Below are 23885 nucleotides of genomic sequence, written 5' to 3' on the forward strand. Positions count from 1 at the left end.
AGTCAATATCAAAATGAAATGGGGAGAGGATGAAGTGTGATATTTTTTGGTAGGAAGAACAAGGAGAGGCAATATAAACCAAAGGGTTTAATTCTAAAGGGGGTGCATGAACAGAAGAGACCCAGGGACATGTGTGCACAAATCGTTGAAGGTGGCAGGGCAGGTTGAGAAAGCAGTTAAAAAAGCCTATGGGGTCCTGGGCTTCATAAATAGAGGCATAGAGTACGAAAGCAAGGACGTTATGATGAACCTTTATAAAACACTGGTTCGGTCTCAACTGGAGAATTGTATTCAATTGTGTTCACTGCACTTTAGGAAGGATGTGAAGGCCTTAGAGAGGGTGCAGAAAAGATTTACAGTAATGGTTCCAGGGATGTGGGACGTCAGTTATATGGATAAACTAGAGAAGCTGGGGTTGTTCTCCTTGGAGCAGAGACGGCCAAGAGAAGATTTGATAAAGGTGTTCAAAATCATGAGAGGTCTGGACAGAGTAGATAGAGAGAAACTGTTTCCATTGGCAGAAGGGTCGAGAACCAGAGGACACAGATTTAAGGTGATTGGCAAAAGAACCAAAGGTCGACATGAGGAGAAACTTTTTCACGCAGAGAGTAGTTAGGATCTGGAATGCACTGCCTGAAAGGGTGGTGGAGGCAGATTCAATTGTGACTTTCAAAGGGAATTGGATAAGTACCTAAAGAAAAAATAATTTGCAGAGCTACGGAGAAAGGGCGGGTGAGTGGGACTAGCTGAAGGGCTCTTGCAGAGATCCAGCACGGGCTTTACATGCTGAATGGCCTCCTTTTGCGCTGTACCCATTCTATGATGCTGAATAGTATGAAGCCAAAGGGAGAAAATGGAAAAAAGCAAACTGCTCCAATATCAGACCATTTTTGGAATAATCCACGAATGTTATATGTTAGTTGCCAAATTCGAAGTGCGGAATAGCAGATTGTAAGGTTTAGACATGGGACGAAGGAATCCGGTTATACGGCTATGAGTTGGAATGAATCAACATGAAGCTGTCAGTCCTGTTCTGTGTCAGGCACTTCTGCTGTCAGGAGAGCCGGCACGAGCTCAACAGGCCAAATAGTTTCCTTCACCATTCGATAATTCTAAAAGATGATCATCTTTTGCCTCTTAACAGCAAATAGGAAAAATCCTTACCGTGTACCGGGCCTTCCACACTGGCACTTGACAGGAGAGGATGTTTAGATACTTCCGTGGTTGTCGGTAATCCCAAAACTAGAGACCAGAAGAGGAAGAAAAATGACTTGTGTTGGATAGATGTATACCTCCCTCTTAACACAGATGAAATAAAAACCAAGAGCTTATGGGGCCCAGCACTTACCCTGACAGAGTTATCCTGGCTCGATGTAGCAAAGATGTGTTCGTTCTCCGGGTGCCAGTCCAGCCCATGAATTTTTGACAAATGAGCAGCTATATATTCCACTGCTGTGTTTGGTTTCTAGGAAAAAATGAGAGCAGTCTTGTCTAGATCTTATTTTAAAACACTTGTACAGCCTCTTGTTTAAAGGCAGAAGCCTTCTTAAAACCTCAAATACCCCTCCTTGCTAGTTTCAGAATTTTCCACGATGGCTCTCTGCTCGGGAGAAGCTGATGACCAGTGCACTCCATATTCGGATGGATTATGCCCACCCCCCCGATGTTACACCTACCCATTCCATTACCTCATCTAGCATTGTTGTTATTTTCTGGCTTCAATCTATTACCAAAAACTGTAGACGATGGCAACCCCAACAATTTTCCTTGTGACAGTATAGCCTTATTCTAACCAGCTGTGGCTCAATTGGTAGTGCTCTCGCCTTGGAATCAGAAGGTTGTGGTTTCAAGTCCCAATCCAGAGACTTGAGCGCAAAATCTAGGCTGACACTCCAGTGCAGTACCGAGGGAGTGCTGCACGGTTAAAGGTGCCGTTTCTCAGATGAGGCGTTAATCGGAGGCCTCATCTGCCCTCTCAGGTGGACATAAAAGATCACATGGCATTATTCAAAGAGCAAGGGTGTTCTACACAGTGTCCTGGTCAATATTTATCCCTCAACCAACATCATCAAAATATCTGGTAATTATCACTGCACAAATTGGCTGCCACATTTCCTACATTACAACAGTAATTACACTTCTTAAAAATTACTTCATTGGTTGTAAAGCGTTTTGGGATGTCCCAAGGTCGTGATCAGGGCTACATAAATACAAGTCTTATTTTTATTAAATCGGCCTCATCAATTTTTCTCTCTGTGCGAGTTCAAGGGCCCTTTTTTCTTACCAACTAAATTTTAGCATATATCTGCAGTACCACAGCTCAAACATTGTCACACTTCTTACTTCAGAATTCAAGGTCCAGTTTTCACATCTGTACGGCACTGACGACCACACTTAAGAATGTTACTTATCATCAGCTGGATTCTTTGGTTGCATGATAACGCTGTCATGGTATTGAACACGCCGGAGGGACAAATACAAGGCATCGTGGCAACACACTCGCTCCAAGCACTGGCACCTGCTCGACTACGTCATCGTCCGAGCCAGGGATCGCAAGGATATGCGCATCACCAGCGGACCATCGCCTAATCCGATCCATCATCGACATCAACATAACCCCAAAGCAGAGGGGGCAGCAGAAGCAGTGCCGCAAAACAGCCAATGCCGGAGCACTTAAGAACCCAGTTAAGAGAGCCCTGTACAGCCAGCGCCTCACAGCTAACCTGACACCTTGACGATCCCGAGACGCAGAATGCCCACAGCGCTTGGCCTGCAAAGAGATGCTCGGTCATTCAACCAGGAAACACCAGAACTGGTTTGATGAGAATGATCAGGAGATCCAAGAGCTAATAGATCGCAAGCGCAGGACATTTCTGAGCCTTAAACAACCACCCAACGCGGGAGCAGCAAAGCAGCATTACAGACGGCTCAAGGCTGAGGTCCAACAAAAAAAAAAACAGGACCTAAAGAACAGGTGGTGGATGGAAAAAGCACAGGAGATACAGCAGCTGGCCAACAACCATGATGTGCCAGGATTCTTCATCACAGTCAAGACCACCTATAGGCCAAACACCCAAGGGTCCACCCCACTACTGTCCAAGAACAGGGAAACATACATCAAGGACACGAGGCAGTCAGGACTTGCTGGAAGGAGCACTTCGAAGATCTCCTCAATCGAGACAGTGCCTTTGACGCGAGTGTTCTCGACTCCATCCCGCAGCATGCTACCCGCCACCACCTCAGTGAGACCCCAACACTGCATGATGTAGAAAAAGCCATAAGACAGCTCAAAAACAAGGTTACAGGTGCGGATGGAATCCCTACTAAGGCATTGAAGTATGGCGGAGAGGCACTGCTGGTGCGAATACATGACCATCTCTCTCAGCTGGAGGGAGGAGAGCATGCCGGGGAATCTCAAAGATGCAGTAATAGTGACCATCTTTAAAAAAGGGGACAAGTCCGACTACGGCAACTACAGAGGAATCTCCCTGCTATCAGCCACTGGGAAAGTCGTCGCTAGAGTCCTCCTCAACGCCCTTCTCTCAGAGGGTTGCAAATCTGTGAAATTCACTGCCTCAGAGAGCTGTGGAAGCTGGGACATTGAATAAATTTAAGACAGAAATAGTCAGTTTCTTAAACGCTATGGGGATAAGAAGTTATGGGGAGCGGGCGGGGAAGTGGAGCTGAGTCCGTGATCAGATCAACCATGATCTTACTGAATGTCGGAGCAGGCTTGAGAGGCCGTATAGCCTACTCCTGTTCCTATTTCTTATGTTCTTATGTCTTCTTCCCGTGGCCGGGAGCTCCTCCCGGATTCACAGTGTGGATTTCGTCCCCTACGGGGCACAACGGACATGATTTTTGCAGCGCAACAGCTACAGGAAAAATGCAGGGAACAGCACCAGCCCTTATACATGGCCTTCTTCAACCTTGCAAAGACCATTGACACTGTCAACCGCGAGGGTCTATGGAGCATCCTCCTCTGTTTCGGATGCCCCCAAAACTTCGTCACCATCCTCCGCCTGCTCCACAACGACATGTAGGCCGTGATCCTTCCCAACAGAACCATCACAGAGCCAATCCACGTCCGGACCGGGGTCAAACAGGGCTGCATCATCGCCTTTTTTCAATCTTTCTCGCCGTCATGCTCCACCTCACAGTCAGCAAGCTCCCCGCTGGAGTGGAACTAAAACCTGCACTGTCTCCAGGCCAGGTCCAAGACCACACCAGCCTCTGTCGTCGAGCTACAGTATGCGGATGACTCCTGCGTCTGCGCACATAGAGGCTGAACTCCAGGACATAGTCGACGTATTTATTGAGGCGTACGAAAGCATGGGCCTTATGTTAAACATCCTTAAGCAAAGGTCCTTCACCAGCCTGTCCTCACCGCACAGCACTGCCCCCCAGTCATCAAGATCCACGGCGTGGCAACTCGACACCGTGGACACTTCCCATATCTCAAGAACCTCCTATCAACAAGAGCAGGCATTGACGACAAGATCCAACACCGCCTCCAATGCGTCAGTGCAGCCTTCGGCCGCCTGAGGAAAAGAGTGTTTGAAGACCAGGCCCTCAAAACTGCCACCAAGCTCATGGTCTACAGGGCTGTAGTAATACCCACCCTCCTGTATGGCTCAGAGACATTGACCATATACAGCAGACATCTCAAGTCGCTGGAGAAATATCACCAACGATCCCCTGGGACGATAGGCGCACCAACATCAGCGTCCTCGTCCAGCATTGAAGCACTGACCACACACGATCAGCTCTGCTGGGCAGGCCACATAATTTGCATGCCAGACACGAGATTCCCAAAGCAAGTGCTCTACTCAAACGAGCCAAAGATGGGCAGCGGAAACGCTACAAGACCACCCTCAAAGCCTCCCTGATAAAGTGCGACATCCCCACCGACACCTGGAGATCCCTGGCCATAGACCGCCCTAAGTAGAGGAAGTGCATCCGAAAGGGCGCTGAGCATCTCGAGTCTCAGTGCCGAGAGCATGCAGAAATCAAGCGCAGGAAGCAGAAAGAGCGTGCGGCAAACCAGTCCCACCCACCCTTCCCTCAATGACTATCTGTCCCACCTGTGACAGAGTCTGTGGCTCTCGTATTGGACTATTCAGCCACCAAAGAACTCACTTCAGGAGTGGAAGCAAGTCTTCCTCAATTCCGAGGGACTGCCTATGATGATGATTGAACACTTCTTGTGCAATTGCTATTCTTTGTTTAACTTCTCTGTTGCTTCAGCTATTGGTCTTACTGAACTGTCCATATAAACAATGTTATCTACTCACTCCATATCCTCAGTTTGTTCTAAAAGATCAGTTTTTCCAGAGGTCCTCTTTGCAGTTATTTATTCCCGTAAAAGGCTGGAGAATCCCCCTTGACCCATATTCTTTGGTCGAAAGACTGCTCGATGCCTTACTACGTTTTTCTTCTTGCACAAATACCTGTGCGAACAATTTACTAATTGGAAAAGAAATGCAATACATTGTAGATACAAAGTAGAAAACACAATTTCCCCCAAGTGTCCAGGATTTTTAAGATGCAGAGATTAAAATTTTAGTAGTTGAAGCTATGTCCAGAAATCCACCGTCCTCAACGAGCCCAGCCTTGGTATTCAATAAGAGCCAATAGTTAATTTTGGTTCTTTAGCCTTCTTCTAACGCACACATTCACCAAAGGGATGCTGGACGGGTGCAGGAAAATGTGATGTGGCCACACTTTAGACCTGTGTCTGCCTGAAGCATTGTTCACTCTGGGAATGAATCAACTTTCTATCTACAATGCACTGCTCCAACACTTCAGTGAAAAATTTCTTCTACCATCTTCACAGCTCTCTCAAACCAAGAAGTTACTAAATTAGTCAGGAGCAATTAGTTTTGTGCTCTGGGATTCTACCCACTGAAAACTGGACTGAGCCAGAACAAACTCACACTGCTCTTGTGAACTCCATCGGTTGTGCAAAGGTTATTCAAAAAAACAAATTCAGAGGGGTCCAAATGTTTTTTTTTTAATTCTGCCACCGCACACAAGCGCATTGTCTCGGAGGCTCAGCAGGAGTTTTACCTTCTGCACCACTCACCCGCTTGTCCCAGATTCGGACATCTCCGTCATGGCTCGTTGCCAAGCAGCACGGGTTCTTTTTGTTCCATTTTACCTGAGAGGCTCCAGCTACACAATGTGGGAAAGAGATAAAGAAACATAAAGAGGCCGCTTGTGCAATGCAAGTAAATTACAACCACTTTCTCGTCGCCTGCATTGTTTAACCCAGTTCCCCAAAACATTCTTCCTTAATCTCCTTGACACAATACAGTAGTGATTGCACCAACTTCGCACAGAAATAGAAAATACTCCCAGCCACAGCCATGTTACTGTAAGAAAACATATCTTGAGGTTTTTTCCACTGCCGTTATTACATTTATCGGATATAGAAATCAGCTTCATTAATCATGTGAGGAAACCCAAGCAACTTTACACACCTCTCTGCTATATCATTCAACTTTCATACAAATCTCAATTTAATTCTGACAAATATTAGAATTTAATAATACTAGTTTTGTTGGTAACATTAACATAAATAAACATATTGTTTTAGAAAGAATTAAGAACTTGAAAATAGATAGAGCAACCGGGCCATATGATATCCATCCGAGGGTCCTCCAGGAGATGGGACACGTGCTGTGTGAGCCCCTGGCCTGTATTTTTAATAGCTCATTGCACTCTGGAATGATTCCAACAGATTGGAATGAGGCTAATGTAGACCCCATTTTTTTTTTAAATGATGACAAGACAGACCTGGAAAACTATAGGCCCATCAGTTAAACATCATTAATAATGCTTGATGCTTGAAGAATGCAAGATGCTTGAAGAAATCATGAGGGCTGCAATATATGAATACTTGGATAGGGAGGGACATATTAGGGACACCTAACATGGCTTCACTAAAAAAAAGAGGTCATGTCTCACAAATCTAATTGTATTTTTTGAAAATGTTACAAAGCTGGTGGATGAGGGAAGCCCAGTAAACAAGGTACTGCATAAGCGGCTTCTCTACAAGATCGGAGTCTCTGGTATTAGTGGAAATATATTGAGTTGGGTTCAGAAAGAGTTGGGACTCTTTACCTTAGAGCAGTGTAGGCTTAGGGGGATAGGATTGAGGTTTATAAGATAATGAAGGGAATAGACAGTGTTCCAGCTGACAGTTTATTTCAATTAAATAGGTTAGGCAGAACCAGGGGTCACAAATTTAAGTTGTATAGGGCTAAACCTAGGTTAGAGATCAGGAGGTGGTTCTTCTCACAGAGAATAGAGCTCTGGAACAAGCTGCCATTTCATGTGGTGGATGCAGACTTGCTGAATTCCTTCAAGCGAAAGCTAGATTCGTTTCTGGCTGCGGCGGAGATCACCTCTTACAGAAGGTAAGTACTGCAGGGAATTTAATGGTCAGAGTGATTTCCTGGACTAGTTTTGATCACCTAGATGGGTCGGAGAGGAATTTCCCAGATTGTTCCCCCCAAATTGGCCTGGGTTTTTAAATCTTTTTTTTGCCTCTTCCGGGAGATCACATGGTTTGGGGTGGGGTGGAGTGTATAATTTGCGATACACTAGTTATCACTATTGTGGGATAGGCTCGATGGACCAGATAGTCTTTACTTGTTCGTAAACAGGGACTAGGGGCTTCAAACTATTTGATTGGTTTTTCCAAATATTTGGTGGCCAAACCCATGAATCTCGCTCTTTATAAGCGATCAGTTTAAATACACCAACTCTATAAGGGTTGTAGTGCAATGAAGGCAAGGCTGATAAATCAAGTCCATTAGGTATAATTAGGTATATTAGATGCAGGAACAAAGTGATTGGGGTTTATTTACAGAAATCTTTGAAGGTGGCAGGACAAGTTGATAAAGCTGTTAAAAAGCATACAAGGTCCTTGACTTTATAAATAGAAGCACGGGCGTACAAAAGCAAGGCAATTAATCACTGGTTAGGCCTCAGCTAAAGTTTTATGTCCAATTCTGGGCACCACACTTTAGGAAGGATGTCAAAGCCTTAGAGAGGAGATTTACCAGAATGGTACGAGATGCGGGGCTTCAGTTATGTGGAGAGACTAGAGAAGCTGGTATTGTTTTCCTTGGAACAGAGACGGTTAAGGGTTTTGATACAGTAAATAAGGAGAAACTATTTCTACTGGCAGAAGGTTCGGTAACCAGAGGTCGCAGATTTAAGGTAATTGGCAAAAGAGCCAGAGGTGAGATGAGAAGATCTGGAATGCACTGACTGGAAGGGTGGCAGAAGCAGATTCAAGAGTAACTTTCAAAAGGGTTTTGGATAAATACTTGAGGAAGGGGAGAAAATTGCAGGACTATGGGATTAATTGGATAACTCTTTCAAAACACTGGCACAGACACGATGGGCCGAATGGCCCCCTTTTGTGCTGTAAGATTCTATGATTACATTAGAAGGTCTCGAGCATCCAAAATGTCATTAAATTAGTTAAGCACCATTAGTTTTGAATTACGGGCAGTTTTATGCTATGGTATCCTGGGCACTGAACCAGCACAAACTCACTGCCTTTGTGAACTCAACAGTCAGGCAAAGGCGATTCAAAAATCAAATTCAGGGCTGAAAACATTTATTTTAGAAAATGTTTCTGCACACAAGCACATCATTCCATCCTTTCACCCTTCGCAAGAATAAATGCCGACCCTTCACGTTCTATGCGTCAGCTTCAATCCAGTTTATCATCCCAAGAAATGCTCCTGTTTCACCATTTGACCCACTCCCCTTTCAGTCGCTCTCTGCATAATTTGATAAATCTGATGTTTCTCCCATTTGCCCAGTAGTAAGCATCCATGTACAATATAAATTAGGCTTGAGTTTCAATGGGAAGCCAACTTGTATGTGCAATTTATTAGGTTTTAACTGCAGTTTTGTTTTATATGACAGGTTTAAATTGGGAATATACTACTTAATCTGTAAATTATGCAAAATGGACATTTTCAGGTAAAAACAATGCCACATACAAACATGGATACACAAGTATTTAACACAATTCTTCTTACTTTAGGGGACACACTCATCCAGATTTACACTATCCGATACAGCACTGAGTTTTACCCACAGATCTCAGCAGGAGGACCCTTTTCAAAGTCACTGGTCAAAGTTGCATAATAGTGCAGGGTATCATAACGGGGCCTGCTCAGTCAAATTATAGTAAGACCAATGAATGAATTAACAAAGATTGCATGAAAGACTGTGGCTGGGATATGCTTCAAGGAGCATGCAAGGGAGTTCTTCAAAGAAACTAGCCATCACATCAAAGGAAATGGAGCCTTATCTAGTTTTTTTCAGTGCACTTGTTTCAACCGTGTCACTCCAAGTCAGTGGTGACAGAACTCCATGGAGCTGAATTACCCACAATGTGGTCATCGAAGTCTCAGTTTAAGAACTCCAAGAAATCAAAGTACTGTTACTTTGGTTTTAGGAAATGGTTGAAAACATTGGTAAAAGTTAAATACTACATTGCTGTTTACCTGCCTATTCACCTTGCTTCCGTGTATATTTTAGTCTGGTAATAAATTTATTTGATATTTTAGCCTGAACTATATTGTCTGTAAGCATTTTATGGCCTAAAGATATTAGTTTGGTACTGTGAGCATCATGTACATTTTTCCGACATGTTGCCCAGTTGTTGTTAACCACAATACACATTAGTTTACTATATACTTTAAATTTCAGTTTCAACTCATAAGGGATATCAATCCACTTATCATAACTATAATTTACCATGAATATAGTGAGTTGGGTGGAGCCCCAATTGTAACAGAACCTGCCAACCTCTCAAGAATTCTCATTGGTTGCCATGCTGGTGCAGCTCCAAACACTACTCACCTACAGCTGACAGTGACACTGATGGCTTCCGTGTGTCCCTAGAGAGAGAAACAAATGGTTAGGGGGAACTCAATCTTTGATTGTAATAATGATAGTTTAACATTTGGACACATAAGTTCACCTTTACAACCAGACCCTTTCTAATATTCAAGCTCCAGTGAATGATAATCCCAAATACAAATTTCTCACCATCGATGATCTTAATTTTTTTTTGAATATACCCGGAAACCCCCATCACTCTAGTTAAAAGTCTCCAAATCAAATTAATGAGAAAATTATGCCCACCTGTAGACTATGTTTGTCCAATAGAGTACATAATCTCTCCCTGTAGAAACACACCCTATATCCCCAAGTCCAGTGAGCTTGGGTACAATGTAGCAGAGCCAAGGAACCCCCATATGTGCACAGCAGTCGTGTTGGAGTTTAACCTGATTAAACTGCACTGCTTCCCAATACTAAGCACTGGTATGCTTCCTGCTACTTGCCCAGCTAGGACTCATTTATCTGTTGGGGCACTGACCTTTCCCTTATCACTAACAATGACCTTATGGATGGATATCACACGAATGGCTCCACTAAGCGAGGGGAGTAAAGAAAGTGAACAAAAATTGCATTCTAAGCCTAGTCCTGATCCACAGGCTTTACAAAGTCAAAACATTTTCTTCACTTGGACAGCATGGGACATTTCTGTCTTAAATAAGCCAATCCCAGTCACAAATCAAGGGGTGAAACTCATAAAAGAGCAGCTGGATGTTTAAATGATCTAATTCTTCAAGTACTTTTACATTTGCAAAACACTGATTTATATAGTTCCTTATCACAGCAATATAAATATCTATGTATCAACGATATATCAGAAACGGTGCGTGATCAACACTGTAATGGAATTCAACTGATGCTGACATGTAATAAACTAATTTCAGTGAAGGTGAACATAACATCATCATGCAGCCAATGTTCCCTTTGATTTTTTGGGGGCCACATGGCCCATTCAAAATTCCATGCATGCATGGTTTTTCGACTTAAAAGCCGGTGAGTCAGCTGCACGGGAGCTCCAGACCACTGTGCGGTTGTATAGCTTATAGGGAACATTGTTTGCAACCCCTAAGCTAGCGTAAAGGATGAGCAACATTCACTATTGTAACATGAAAAATTTGCAATATTGGGAAAGAGCAAGGGTGGGCGTCTAATTGGATTGCTCCTTCAAAGAGCTGGCACAGGCACCTTGGGCTAAATGGCCTCCTTCTGTGCTGTATGATTCGATGATACGAATTCGATCCCCTATCTTTTCCCAACAGTGAGAATTTCAACCTCTCCACACATACACCCCACTCCATTATACAGGATTACGGTTTTGGTTAGACCACACTTAGGAGAGTACAGCGTACAGTTCTGGTCGGCATATTATAGAAAGAATATAGAGGTACTAACTAGAGAGGGTGCAGAGAAGATTTACAAGGATACTATCAGGAAAGGATGGACAGGCTACGTCTCTTTTCTCTTGGAAAAAAAAGCTGAGGGGTGACCTAATAGAGGTCTTAATGGAAGGTTTTGATAAGAGTGGATGCAGATAGAATGTTTCCACGTGGGGAAGAGGCCATCAATATGATAGTCACCAAGAAATTCAATAGGGAATTCAGAAGAAACTTAGGAGTGGTGAGAATGTGAAACTTGCTACCACAGGGAGTGGTTGAAGCGAATAGTATAGATGCATTTAAGGGGAGGCTAGACAAGCATATATGAGGGAGAAGGGAATAGAGGTTTATGTTGACAGATGAAGAAAGACGGGAGGAGGCTCGAGTGGAGCATAAATGGACTGGTTGGGCCAAATGGCCTGTTTCTGTGTCGTATATCCTATGTAATGGTAGTGACACCAGCCCCCGTCACTGAGCAGGCCATCAGGCCCCAACAACCCCTCCCCACATTTGCCACACCACAGGAGTTCTGGTAGTCTCTCAGAAACATCCCCAAAGTGCTTTACATGCAATGAATTACTTGGAATTGCAATCATTATTACTGTGTGGGTGAACTGGCACATCCAGCACTTTATTCAGCAGAACAGCATCCTCACATTTATATATTCACAATTCAGAACAAAAACATTTCCCTCTTTCCGACACCAGCAATGTTTGGTCATTTCTTCCCCCCCCGCAACCCCCCGCCCCCCACTCACCAAAGCCCTGCACTTACTTGATGTCCCAAATGTAGATATAGGTGTCAACAGAGCTCGTCACAAGCAGCTCAGGTTCAAACCACGACCACTCCAAATCACTGCAAACAAGGGCATACAAAGAAAGCAAATTTAAGAAAAAAAATGACTGTGTACACCCCACTCCAGCGGAATGACCGTTTCTCCATGACTAACGGAACACAAACATGAGCACACGCACAGCAATCCAATAATCAACACACTCACCCTCGTCCCAACCCAAATCTTGCTCACCTTCCTGGACAAATGCAAATACTGACGGGGGCAGTGACTTCAGGCTCCAAGAGCAGTTTGCAAGTCGTGGGGACCGAAATCGCCCCTTTTTAGTGCTCTTTTAGCACCGTCGGTAGGCGTTAACGGGGCGCGATTGCCTTTTTTGCCCGGGTATGGGTGGCCGATTTTAGAGGCGATTTGGAGTTTGCATCACGCCCTGCGATTTGCGCCCCAGGCCGGCGCACATCTGGCAATGATGCCGATCCCTCACCGCCCCGCACTCACTCCTTTGTGCTTACCACGGGGGAAACTGCCCTGTGGGACACAAGGCTGGCGCGGGCTTCGCAGGGCACGGACATCCGCCCGGGACGCCCCTTAAAGGGGACTCCTTGCATGCCCCGGGCCGTCATTTTTCTTTTGTCGGCCCCCCAGTTCCTTGCCAGAGTCTGCTCAAGGTCACAGACCTTTAGGCGTTGAAATCTGTTTTTTTAGCCGGAGAGGAGCGGCTAACGGACGGCTAAATACTTACCGCCAATCGGGTCCCTCGCCTCATGCTAAATTTAGTTGGGCAGTGGAGACCGCACCAAGACGTACCGCTGCGCGTGCGGCTGCCACCCACATGGTGACAGCATCAAGCGTGCCGCTGATGCTCCAAAATTAGGGGAGTAAGGTGGTCTTACTGGCAGGTGTCCGTACAGCCTGGGAAAGGTGGTGGGTCATCAGGGATCCTGGCATGGTAGCGTCCAGGGATCAAGGTAAGTGTTCATGTTGTTTTTAAGCATTTATGTATTAATGGGATTAGTGGGGAAGTGTGGGTGTGGGTGAGGGAACTCGCATGCCGGCAGCCTACCGTCAGGAAATTCGGTCGGCCTCCTGAGATGCCCAGTTGAGATTTTCCCTGGTGGCCACCAAAGGGCCATGCAGAGACCGCAGCGGCCCTCCCCTCGGCAGAGAAGCCACGTAGAGCTGACCTGTTCAGCTCCTCATGAATGCCCCTCCAACGAGACAGCGCTCCACTTCGTTTGAGGGGCGCAAAGGGCAATTGCACACCGGGGACGGGACTTCCGTCCGAGCGTGAACTGACCCGGGCCCGGAAGGTTACCGCCCCCAGATGGGCGGCGGGGCAATTTCGGCCCCCCAGTTCCTTGCCAGAGTCTGCTCAAGGTCACAGACCTTTAGGCGTTGAAATCTGTTTTTTTAGCCGGAGAGGAGCGGCTAACGGACGGCTAAATACTTACCGCCAATCGGGTCCCTCGCCTCATGCTAAATTTAGTTGGGCAGTGGAGACCGCACCAAGACGTACCGCTGCGCGTGCGGCTGCCACCCACATGGTGACAGCATCAAGCGTGCCGCTGATGCTCCAAAATTAGGGGAGTAAGGTGGTCTTACTGGCAGGTGTCCGTACAGCCTGGGAAAGGTGGTGGGTCATCAGGGATCCTGGCATGGTAGCGTCCAGGGATCAAGGTAAGTGTTCATGTTGTTTTTAAGCATTTATGTATTAATGGGATTAGTGGGGAAGTGTGGGTGTGGGTGAGGGAACTCGCATGCCGGCAGCCTACCGTCAGGAAATTCGGTCGGCCTCCTGAGATGCCGCTCCGTTGTTACCTGAGCATGAGTGTGCAAAGCCACTCTCTCTCATCTTCATGCTGCAAAACTGAACTTTGAAGTTTGAGGTGGCACCTACCGCTAAAATCAACACTCAGCCAGTGTCACCGCCTCAAAACCAGCGGGACCAAATTTTGACCCCTTAGCATGGGAGACAAGACCCAACGTGAAACCAACAAAACAAACAAATTCCTCCCTTCCCTTGAGGAATGTCAATAAGACTGTTTCAGTTACTCAAAAAGCCAATTTAAACGGAAGAGAATAAAACAATTGCTTCAAGCAGACAACTGTTAATTATTACTCTAACTGTATCTACAATGCTGTAAGAAGGACCAGTGCAATATATCCACACTACTTATGCAGGGGATGTAATTCAAAACAAAATACCTTATAACGCGAGTATGACCCTGCAATGAAGTGTGGATCTCGCCATTTCCATCGTGCCATTTGTATAGGTCCACTCGCTGGTTACACTGAAAAACACACCCAGATATCACCTTGCATCAACTATAAAATAGACACGGCATCCTTTTAGCTGGAGATCAGTGCACAACAGGCATAAGTCATCATTCAACAATTTTAATTCATTTTCACTTTTTTGTTAAAAACAGTATTTTTTTTCACACACAGTTGAGATTGTTGCATTGGGACTCACAGGAAACTCACATTTATTGAGCCTGCTTAAAAGATTTCCTGAAAGTCCTTCCCAACTCTGAAGAAAGATATGAAGCCAGTAAACATTCTCCAATTTAGAGAATTGGGCAATGTTAATGGCACTTTTCATCCCTTGTCGCAAACACATTGCAGCACTGAGAACGCATTCAAAGCTCGTCTTGTTCTCAGGTACAGTATACATCATAGCCCTTGATGCTCTGTTGACACTCAACAATACCTTAAGTACTGATAAACCCAGACCATAGCATTCATGTAAGAAGAATAAATCACAGCTGTCATCACAAAGGGGGGAATTTTAACCGCCCAGGACGGGCAGGAGAGGGGTGGGTTTAAATTAATTTAAATGGGAAAGCGAAATTCAAGCAAACATGCCTGCTTCCGGTTTAACTGGGACAGGTTGGGGGTTGGGCAAGTAATCTGCTCTTAAGAAGCTGGTCAGAAATTCTAATATTTAAATGAGGCTGCTTGCCTCAGATTTTAGCATGACAGTGGATTTAACGGCCAGGTTTCCCAGGGTTCGGGAAATCCAGCATGTGAAGGGAGGGGAGAACTGGTATTGGCTTCCAGCACAGCTTGTGGACCGGGGGAGCAGGAGTGCTTCCCAAAGTCCCACAAACAAACCTCCTTTGATCTGCCAGCCTCTCTACAATCAGCTGAACCCCCCACCTTGATCCATCATCAGCGCCCCCCTCACCCCCGATCCTATCAGCCGACACCTCCCCATTTCGAACATCAGCACTCCCCCCACCCAACAAGATCCATGATCTCGTCCCTCCTCCATAAGATGTATCCCTCTCTCCCCCACGTTATCCTCCCCTCCCTTCCTCACCCGCGATTTACCACCCTCCCTCCTCTCCAGTCCGTCCGGCTCCAGCCTTCCACTGCAGGCCTTCCCGTCTGGCAACTGGCCAGTCTCTAGATCTGACCAGCTGCCAGGCGTGAAACGGAGGGAAAAAATTTAAAGGAGTTACTGATGTTAAATTCAGCAGCACCTCCATGTTTCCTGGCCGCTAAAAGTCGCCCCACCCTCCCTCCCCGCAAATATCGGGGCCAAAGCGTTTATATTTGTGAGATACTGACGTTTAATCTGAAAACCCCAGTGGGGGGGGCGGGGATTGAAATTGTGCGCGTGTGTGTGATGCCGACAAACTATAGAAGCTACACTGATACCAAAGGAGTTACATTACAAATCTGATATCGGAATAGGGCAGTACAACTGACAAACTGGTATAATGCAATTGTATGTATAGGGTCACTCTCGAGTGACTCAAATGAATGAGGCAAGAATGAGATCATCAGTTGTGTCTGGACTGTTGCCCAACACATTTGAACAACCGCCTCGCCTCATGCTGAAATGGGAGGGAGAACAGCCAGTTGTCGTGGTGCACATTGGTACCAACGACATAGGTAAAAAAAGGGATGAGGTCCTACGAAAAGAATTTAAGGAGCTAGGAGCTAAATTAAAAAGTAGGAGCTCAAAAGTAGTAATCTCGGGATTGCTACCAGTGCCACGTGCTAGTCAGAGTAGGAATCGCTGGATAGCGCAGATGAATACGTGGCTTGAGCAGTGGTGCAGCAGAGAGGGATTCAAATTCCTGGGGCATTGGAACCGGTTCTGGGGGAGGTGGGACCAGTACAAACCGGACGGTCTGCACCTGGGCAGGACCGGAACCAATATCCTAGGGGGAGTGTTTGCTAGTGCTGTTGTGGAGGAGTTAAACTAATATTGCAGGGGGATGGGAACCTATGCAGGGAGACAGAGAGAGACAAAAAGGAGGCAAAAGCAAAAGACAGAAAGGAGATGAGGAAAAGTGGAGGGCAGAGAAACCCAAGGCAAAGAACAAAAAGGGCCACTGTACAGCAAAATTCTAAAAGGACAAAGGGTGTTAAAAAAACAAGCCTGAAGGCTTTGTGTCTTAATGCAAGGAGTATCCGCAATAAGGTGGATGAATTAACTATGCAAATAGATGTTAACAAATATGATGTGATTGGGATTACGGAGACGTGGCTCCAGGATGATCAGGGTTGGGAACTCAACATCCAGGGGTATTCAACATTCAGGAAGGATAGAATAAAAGGAAAAGGAGGTGGGGTAGCATTGCTGGTTAAAGAGGAGATTAATGCAATAGTTAGGAAAGACATTAGCTTGGATGATGTGGAATCTATATGGGTAGAGCTGCAAAACACTAAAGGGCAAAAAACGTGAGTGGGAGTTGTGTACAGACCTCCAAACAGTAGTAGTGATGTTGGGGAGGGCATCAAACAGGAAATTAGGAGTGCATGCAATAAAGGTGCAGCAGTTATAATGGGTGACTTTAATATGCACATAGATTGGGCTAGCCAAACTGGAAGCAATACGGTGGAGGAGGATTTCCTGGAGTGCATAAGGGATGGTTTTCTAGACCAATATGTCGAGGAACCAACTAGGGGGGAGGCCATCTTAGACTGGGTATTGTGTAATGAGAGAGGATTAATTAGCAATCTCATTGTGCGAGGCCCCTTGGGGAAGAGTGACCATAATATGGTGGAATTCTGCATTAGGATGGAGAATGAAACAGTTAATTCAGAGACCATGGTCCAGAACTTAAAGAAGGCTAACTTTGAAGGTATGAGGCGTGAATTGGCTAAGATAGATTGGCGAATGATACTTAAGGGGTTGACTGTGGATGGGCAATGGCAGACATTTAGAGACCGCATGGATGAACTACAACAATTGTACATTTCTGTCTGGCGTAAAAATAAAAAAGGGAAGGTGGCTCAACCGTGGCTATCTAGGGAAATCAGGGATAGTATTAAAGCCAAGGAAGTGGCATACAAATTGGCCAGAAATAGCAGTGAACCTGGGGACTGGGAGAAATTTAGAACTCAGCAGAGGAGGACAAAGGGTTTGATTAGGGCAGGGAAAATGGAGTACGAGAAGAAGCTTGCAGGGAACATTAAGGCGGATTGCAAAAGTTTCTATAGGTATGTAAAGAGAAAAAGGTTAGTAAAGACAAACGTAGGTCCCCTGCAGTCAGAATCAGGGGAAGTCATAACGGGGAACAAAGAAACGGCAGACCAATTAAACAAGTACTTTGGTTCAGTATTCACTAAGGAGGACACAAACAACCTTCCGGATATAAAAGGGGTCAGAGGGTCTAGTAAGGAGGAGGAACTGAGGGAAATCCTTATTAGCCGGGAAATTGTGTTGGGGAAATTGATGGGATTGAAGGCCGATAAATCCCCAGGGCCTGATGGACTGCATCCCAGAGTACTTAAGGAGGTGGCCTTGGAAATAGCGGATGCATTGACAGTCATTTTCCAACATTCCATTGACTCTGGATCAGTTCCTATCGAGTGGAGGGTAGCCAATGTAACCCCACTTTTTAAAAAAGGAGGGAGAGAGAAAGCAGGGAATTATAGACCGGTCAGCCTGACCTCAGTAGTGGGTAAAATGATGGAATCAATTATTAAGGATGTCACAGCAGCGCATTTGGAAAATGGTCACATGATAGGTCCAAGTCAGCATGGATTTGTGAAAGGGAAATCATGCTTGACAAATCTTCTGGAATTTTTTGAGGATGTTTCCAGTAAAGTGGACAAAGGAGAACCAGTTGATGTGGTATATTTGGACTTTCAGAAGGCTTTCGACAAGGTCCCACACAGGAGATTAATGTGCAAAGTTAAAGCACATGGGATTGGGGGTAGTGTGCTGAAGTGGATTGAGAACTGGTTGTCAGACAGGAAGCAAAGAGTAGGAGTAAATGGGTATTTTTCAGAATGGCAGGCAGTGACTAGTGGGGTACCGCAAGGTTCTGTGCTGGGGCCCCAGCTGTTTACATTGTACATTAATGATTTAGACGAGGGGATTAAATGTAGTATCTCCAAATTTGCGGATGACACTAAGTTGGGTGGCAGTGTGAGCTGCGAGGAGGATGCTATGAGGCTGCAGAGTGACTTGGATAGGTTAGGTGAGTGGGCAAATGCGTGGCAGATGAAGTATAATGTGGATAAATGTGAGGTTATCCACTTTGGTGGTAAAAACAGAGAGACAGACTATTATCTGAATGGTGACAGATTAGGAAAAGGGAAGGTGCAACGAGACCTGGGTGTCATGGTACATCAGTCATTGAAGGTTGGCATGCAGGTACAGCAGGCGGTTAAGAAAGCAAATGGCATGTTGGCCTTCATAGCGAGGGGATTTGAGTACAAGGGAAGGGAGGTGTTACTACAGTTGTACAGGGCCTTGGTGAGGCCACACCTGGAGTATTGTGTACAGTTTTGGTCTCCTAACTTGAGGAAGGACATTCTTGCTATTGAGGGAGTGCAGCGAAGATTCACCAGACTGATTCCCGGGATGGTGGGACTGACCTATCAAGAAAGACTGGATCAGCTGGGCTTGTATTCACGGGAGTTCAGAAGAGTGAGAGGGGACCTCATAGAAACGTTTAAAATTCTGACGGGTTTAGACAGGTTAGATGCAGGAAGAATGTTCCCAATGTTGGGGAAGTCCAGAACCAGGGGTCACAGTCTGAGGATAAGGGGTAAGCCATTTAGGACCGAGATGAGGAAAAACTTCTTCACCCAGAGAGTGGTGAACCTGTGGAATTCTCTACCACAGAAAGTAGTTGAGGCCAATTCACTAAATATATTCAAAAGGGAGTTAGATGAAGTCCTTACTACTCAGGGGATCAAGGGGTATGGCGAGAAAGCAGGAAGGGGGTACTGAAGTTTCATGTTCAGCCATGAACTCATTGAATGGCGGTGCAGATTAGAAGGGCTGAATGGCCTGCTCCTGCACCTATTTTCTATGTTTCTATGTTTCTATGCTCATAGAATCATAGTAAGTTACAGCACGGAAGGAAGCCATTTTGGCCCATCGTGTCCGTGCTGGCCAACAAGAGGCTATCCAGCCTTATCCCACTTTCCAGCTCTAGGTCCGTAGCCCTGCAGGTTACAGCAAGTCAAGTGCTCATCCAAATACTTTTTAAATGTAGTAAAGGTTTTTGCCTCTACCTCCTTTTCAGGCAGTGAGTTTCAGACCCCCACAACTCTCTGGATGAAGAAATTTCCCCTCAAATCCCTTCTAAACCTTATACCAATTACTTTAAATTTATGCCCCCTGGTTGTTGACCCCTCTAAGGGAAATCGGCCTATTCTATCCACTACATCTAGGCCCCTCATAATTTTATACACCTCAATGAGGTCTCCCCTCAGCCTAATCTGTTCCAAGGAAAACAAATCCAGCCTGTCTAATATCTGTCCTCATAACGAAGATTCTCCACTCCTGGCAGCATCCTCGTAAATCTCCTCTGTACCCTCTCCAGTGCAATCACATCCTTCTTGTAAAGCAGTGACCAGAAATCACATCCTTCCTGTAATGTGGTGACCAGAACTGCACGCAGTACTCCAGTTGTGGCCTAACTAGTGTTTTATACAGTTCAAGCATAACCCCCCTGCTCTTGAATGCTATGCCTTGGCTAATAAAGGCAATTATTCCGTATGCTTTCTTAACCACTTTATCTACCTGGCCTGCTGCCTTCAGGGATCTGTGGACATGCACTCCAAGGTTCCTTTGTTCCTCTACACTTCTCAGTGTCCTCCCATTTAATGTGTATTCCCTTTCCTTGTTAGCCTTCCCCAAATGCATTACCTCACACTTCTCTGGATTAAATTCCATTTGCTACTGTTCTGCCCACCTGGCCAGTTGATTGATATCTTCCTGCAGTCCACAGGTGGTTTCTTCATTATTTTAGTATCATCTGCAAACTTCTGAATCATACCCCCATATTCAAGTCTAGATCATTGATATATACCACTAAAAGCAAGAGACCCAGTACTGAGCCCTGCGGAACCCCACTGGAAACATCCTTCCAGTCACAAAAATACCCATCAGCCATTACCCTCTGCTTCCTGCCTTTGAGCCAATTTTGGATTCAACTTGCCACTTTGCCTTGGATCCCATGGGCTGTTACTTCCGTGACTAGTCTGCCATGTGGGACATTGTCAAAAGCCTTGCTGAAATCCATATACACTATATCAAACGCACTACCCTCATCGACCCTCCTTTTTACCTCCTCAAAAAATTCAATCAAGTTAATCAGACATGACCTTCCCTTAACAAATCCGTGCTAACTGTCCTTAATTAATCCATGTCATTTGAAATGAAGATTTATCCTGTCCTTCAGAATTTTTTTCCAATAATGCTGCAGCAATAACCCTGCACCCACATTAAGAGAAACAGACATGCCCTGAAGTGAACCCACCTATCCAATATATTGCATCATCAGCTGTAAACATTTTTGTGTCTTTACCTGGGCTTCTATGATCTCTGCAAGACCACTAGTAGTGAACCCATCAAGAGACCAACTATCTTTTTTTTTTAAATACATTATTACCGACTAATAATAATTTTGTAAAAAATTGTCTTATTTTGCAAAGCCTACAGCCGAACTGCCTGAATGGCTTAAGTACCAGAATTGATGAAAGGTTACATCCTAAACATAGAAATTTACAGCACAGGAGGCCGCCATTCAGCCCATTGAAAGAGCAGTCGTGCTTAGTCCCACCCCAGCTTTTTGTCCCCAACTTTAAGATCCTCATTTCCAAGAACCTGTCCAACTCCCTTTTAAAATTATTTATGGAATAAGCTTCCCCCATAGAGCATTCCAGATTCTGATAAATCCGATTGAAAAATTTCTCCTCATCTCCCCTCTCGATCTTTTGCCAATGACCTCTGGTTGTTGACCCAATTGCCAGAGGGAATAGTTTTTCTCCAGCAAAACCTCTCATATCATCCTGAAAACCTCTTGTTAGTTCACCTCTTAACCTTCTCTGTTCTCAGGTTGAATAGTCCTAACTTTTCCAACCTCTCCTCATCCTGGTTAAACTTTACATAAGAACATAAGAATTAGGAACAGGAGTAGACCATCTAGCCCCTCGAGCCTGCTCCGCCATTCAACAAGATCATGGCTGATCTGGCCGTGGACTCAGCTCCACTTACCCGCCCACTCCCCATAACCCTTAATTCCCTTATTGGTTAAAAATCTATCTTTCTATGATTTGAATGCATTCAATGAGCTAGCCTCAACTGCTTCCTTGGGCAGAGAATTCCACAGATTCACAACCCTCTGGGAGAAGAAATTCCTTCTCAACTCGGTTTTAAATTGGCTCCCCCGTATTTTGAGGCTGTGCCCCCTAGTTCTAGTCTCCCCGACCAGTGGAAACAACCTCTCTGTCTCTATCTTGTCTATCCCTTTCATTATTTTAAGTGTTTCTATAAGATCACCCCTCATCCTTCTGAACTCCAATGAGTAAAGACCCAGTCTACTCAATCTATCATCACCCCTCATCTCTGGAATCAGCCTAGTGAATCGTCTCTGTACCCCCTCCAAAGCTAGTATATCCTTCCTTAAGTAAGGTGACCAGGTGCAGCCTCACCAATACCCTGTAAAGTTGCAGCAGGACGTCCCTGCTTTTGTATTTCATCCCTCTCGCAATGAAGGCCAACATTCCATTCGCCTTCCTGATTACCTGCTGCACCTGCAAACTAACTTTTTGGGATTAGGTGCATCGAGGAGGCTCAAGCACGTGGGGAGATCCCGTCCGAACTGACCCCCGTCCAGACGGAATTCCTCATCGGCGCCAAACCCCGGAACCTCCCTCGGGGGCCGGCTTCTCACAACTTGAGCCGCCTCGGGGAAATCCCCTCCGTGCCTTTCAGTTCCGCGCGGAGGGGTTTCTTGTACGGGCTGCTCCTGCACACTCTCAACTTTGCCATCCTCGTCTGCCATCCGGACACGCCTTGGCGTACCATCTTGCCGTCCGGAGGAGGCGGGGGTCCCCGATGGAGGGCACTCTACGCAGGGGTCCTCTCACTATTCATCGGGGACTTGGCCTGGAGGGTGGTGCACGGAGCAGTGCCGTGCAACAAATTTTTAAGCCGGTTCACAGACTCCCAGGCCGCCTGCAATTTCTGCGGTCTGGAGGAGTCCGTGTTCCATGTTTTTATTGAGTGCACGAGGTTGCAGCACCTGTTCCATTATTTGAAGGGGCTGCTCCTGAAATTCTGGCTGCACTTCAGTCCCACTCTCCTGATCTTTGGGCACCCTGTGCGGAGGGGAGCGGGTAGGTCCGAGGGCCTCCTTGTAGGACTGCTCCTGGGCACGGCCAAGGGTGCTAGCAGCCGGTCCAGGCAGCGGGCGGTCGAGGGGGTCGTTCAACCTGACTGTCTGCCTCTCTTCCGCTCTTACATCCGGTCCAGGGTGTCCTTGGAGATGGAGCACGCGGTGTCCACCGGTACGCTCGCGGCCTTCCGCGAGAGGTGGGCACCAGAGGGACTGGAGTGCATCACCACGCCCGGCAACCAAATTTTAATTTGATTTTACGTTTTAAAGTTTAATTTGTTTTAATTGCCGGTACTTTTAGTGTCCCCTTCCCTTTTATAGGGGGCACTGGGGAAAAAAGGTGATTTTAGTGCCCAAAAAAACCCACAAAAAAAACACAAAAAAGAGGGCCTTGTAAATGTCTGGTGTGTCATCCAGGTCGGGTGGCACCGATTAATGTTTTTGTTTTGCAGATAAACTCCAAAAAGAGTTTCATGCACAAGGACCCCCAGGTCCCTCTGCACCGCAGCATGTTGTAATTTCTCCCCATTCAAATAATATTCCCTTTTACTGTTTTTTTTTCCCAAGGTGGATGACCTCACATTTTCCGACATTGTATTCCATCTGCCAATTCGCCCATTCGCTTAACCTATCTAAATCTCTTTGCAGCCTCTCTGTGTCCTCTACACAACCCGCTTTCCCACTAATCTTTGTGTCATCTGCAAATTTTGTTACACTACACTCTGTCCCCTCTTCCAGGTCATCTATGTATATTGTAAACAGTCGTGGTCACAGCACCAATCCCTGTGGCACACCACTAACCACCGATTTCCAACCCGAAAAGGACCCATTTATCCCGACTCTCTGCTATCTGTTAGCCAGCCAATTCTCTATCCATGCTAATACATTTCCTCTGACTCCGCGTACCTTTGTCTTCTGCAGTAACCTTTTGTGTGGCACCTTATCGAATGCCTTTTGGAAATCTAAATACACCACATCCATCGGTACACCTCTATCCACCATGCTCGTTATATCCTCAAAGAATTCCAGTAAATTAGTTAAACATGATTTCCCCTTCATGAATCCATGTTGCGTCTGCTTGATTGCACTATTCCTATCTAGGTGTCCCGCTATTTCTTCCTTAATGATAGCTTCAGGCATTTTCCCCACTACAGATGTTAAACTAACCGGCCTATAGTTACCTG

At 45.7% G+C, this 23885-nt stretch overlaps 1 protein-coding gene across 5 annotated transcripts in view; it reads right to left on the reverse strand.

The window, feature by feature from the left end:
• wdr59 (WD repeat domain 59) overlaps positions 1-23885 on the reverse strand; it is a 101414-nt gene that overhangs the window by 66751 nt on the left and 10778 nt on the right. For all 5 annotated transcript variants that reach the window (XM_070897840.1, XM_070897839.1, XM_070897841.1 and 2 more), the window contains exons 4-9: positions 14309-14394; positions 12085-12165; positions 9895-9932; positions 6086-6174; positions 1349-1465; positions 1165-1242 (exon numbers count right to left, since the gene is read on the reverse strand). In XM_070897840.1, the coding sequence (XP_070753941.1) occupies positions 1165-1242; positions 1349-1465; positions 6086-6174; positions 9895-9932; positions 12085-12165; positions 14309-14394 (489 nt within the window). The remainder of the gene's footprint in view (positions 1-1164; positions 1243-1348; positions 1466-6085; positions 6175-9894; positions 9933-12084; positions 12166-14308; positions 14395-23885) is intronic.

The sequence above is a fragment of the Pristiophorus japonicus genome, chromosome 13 (assembly GCF_044704955.1).
Source record: "Pristiophorus japonicus isolate sPriJap1 chromosome 13, sPriJap1.hap1, whole genome shotgun sequence".
Taxonomy (NCBI): Eukaryota; Metazoa; Chordata; class Chondrichthyes; family Pristiophoridae; genus Pristiophorus; species Pristiophorus japonicus.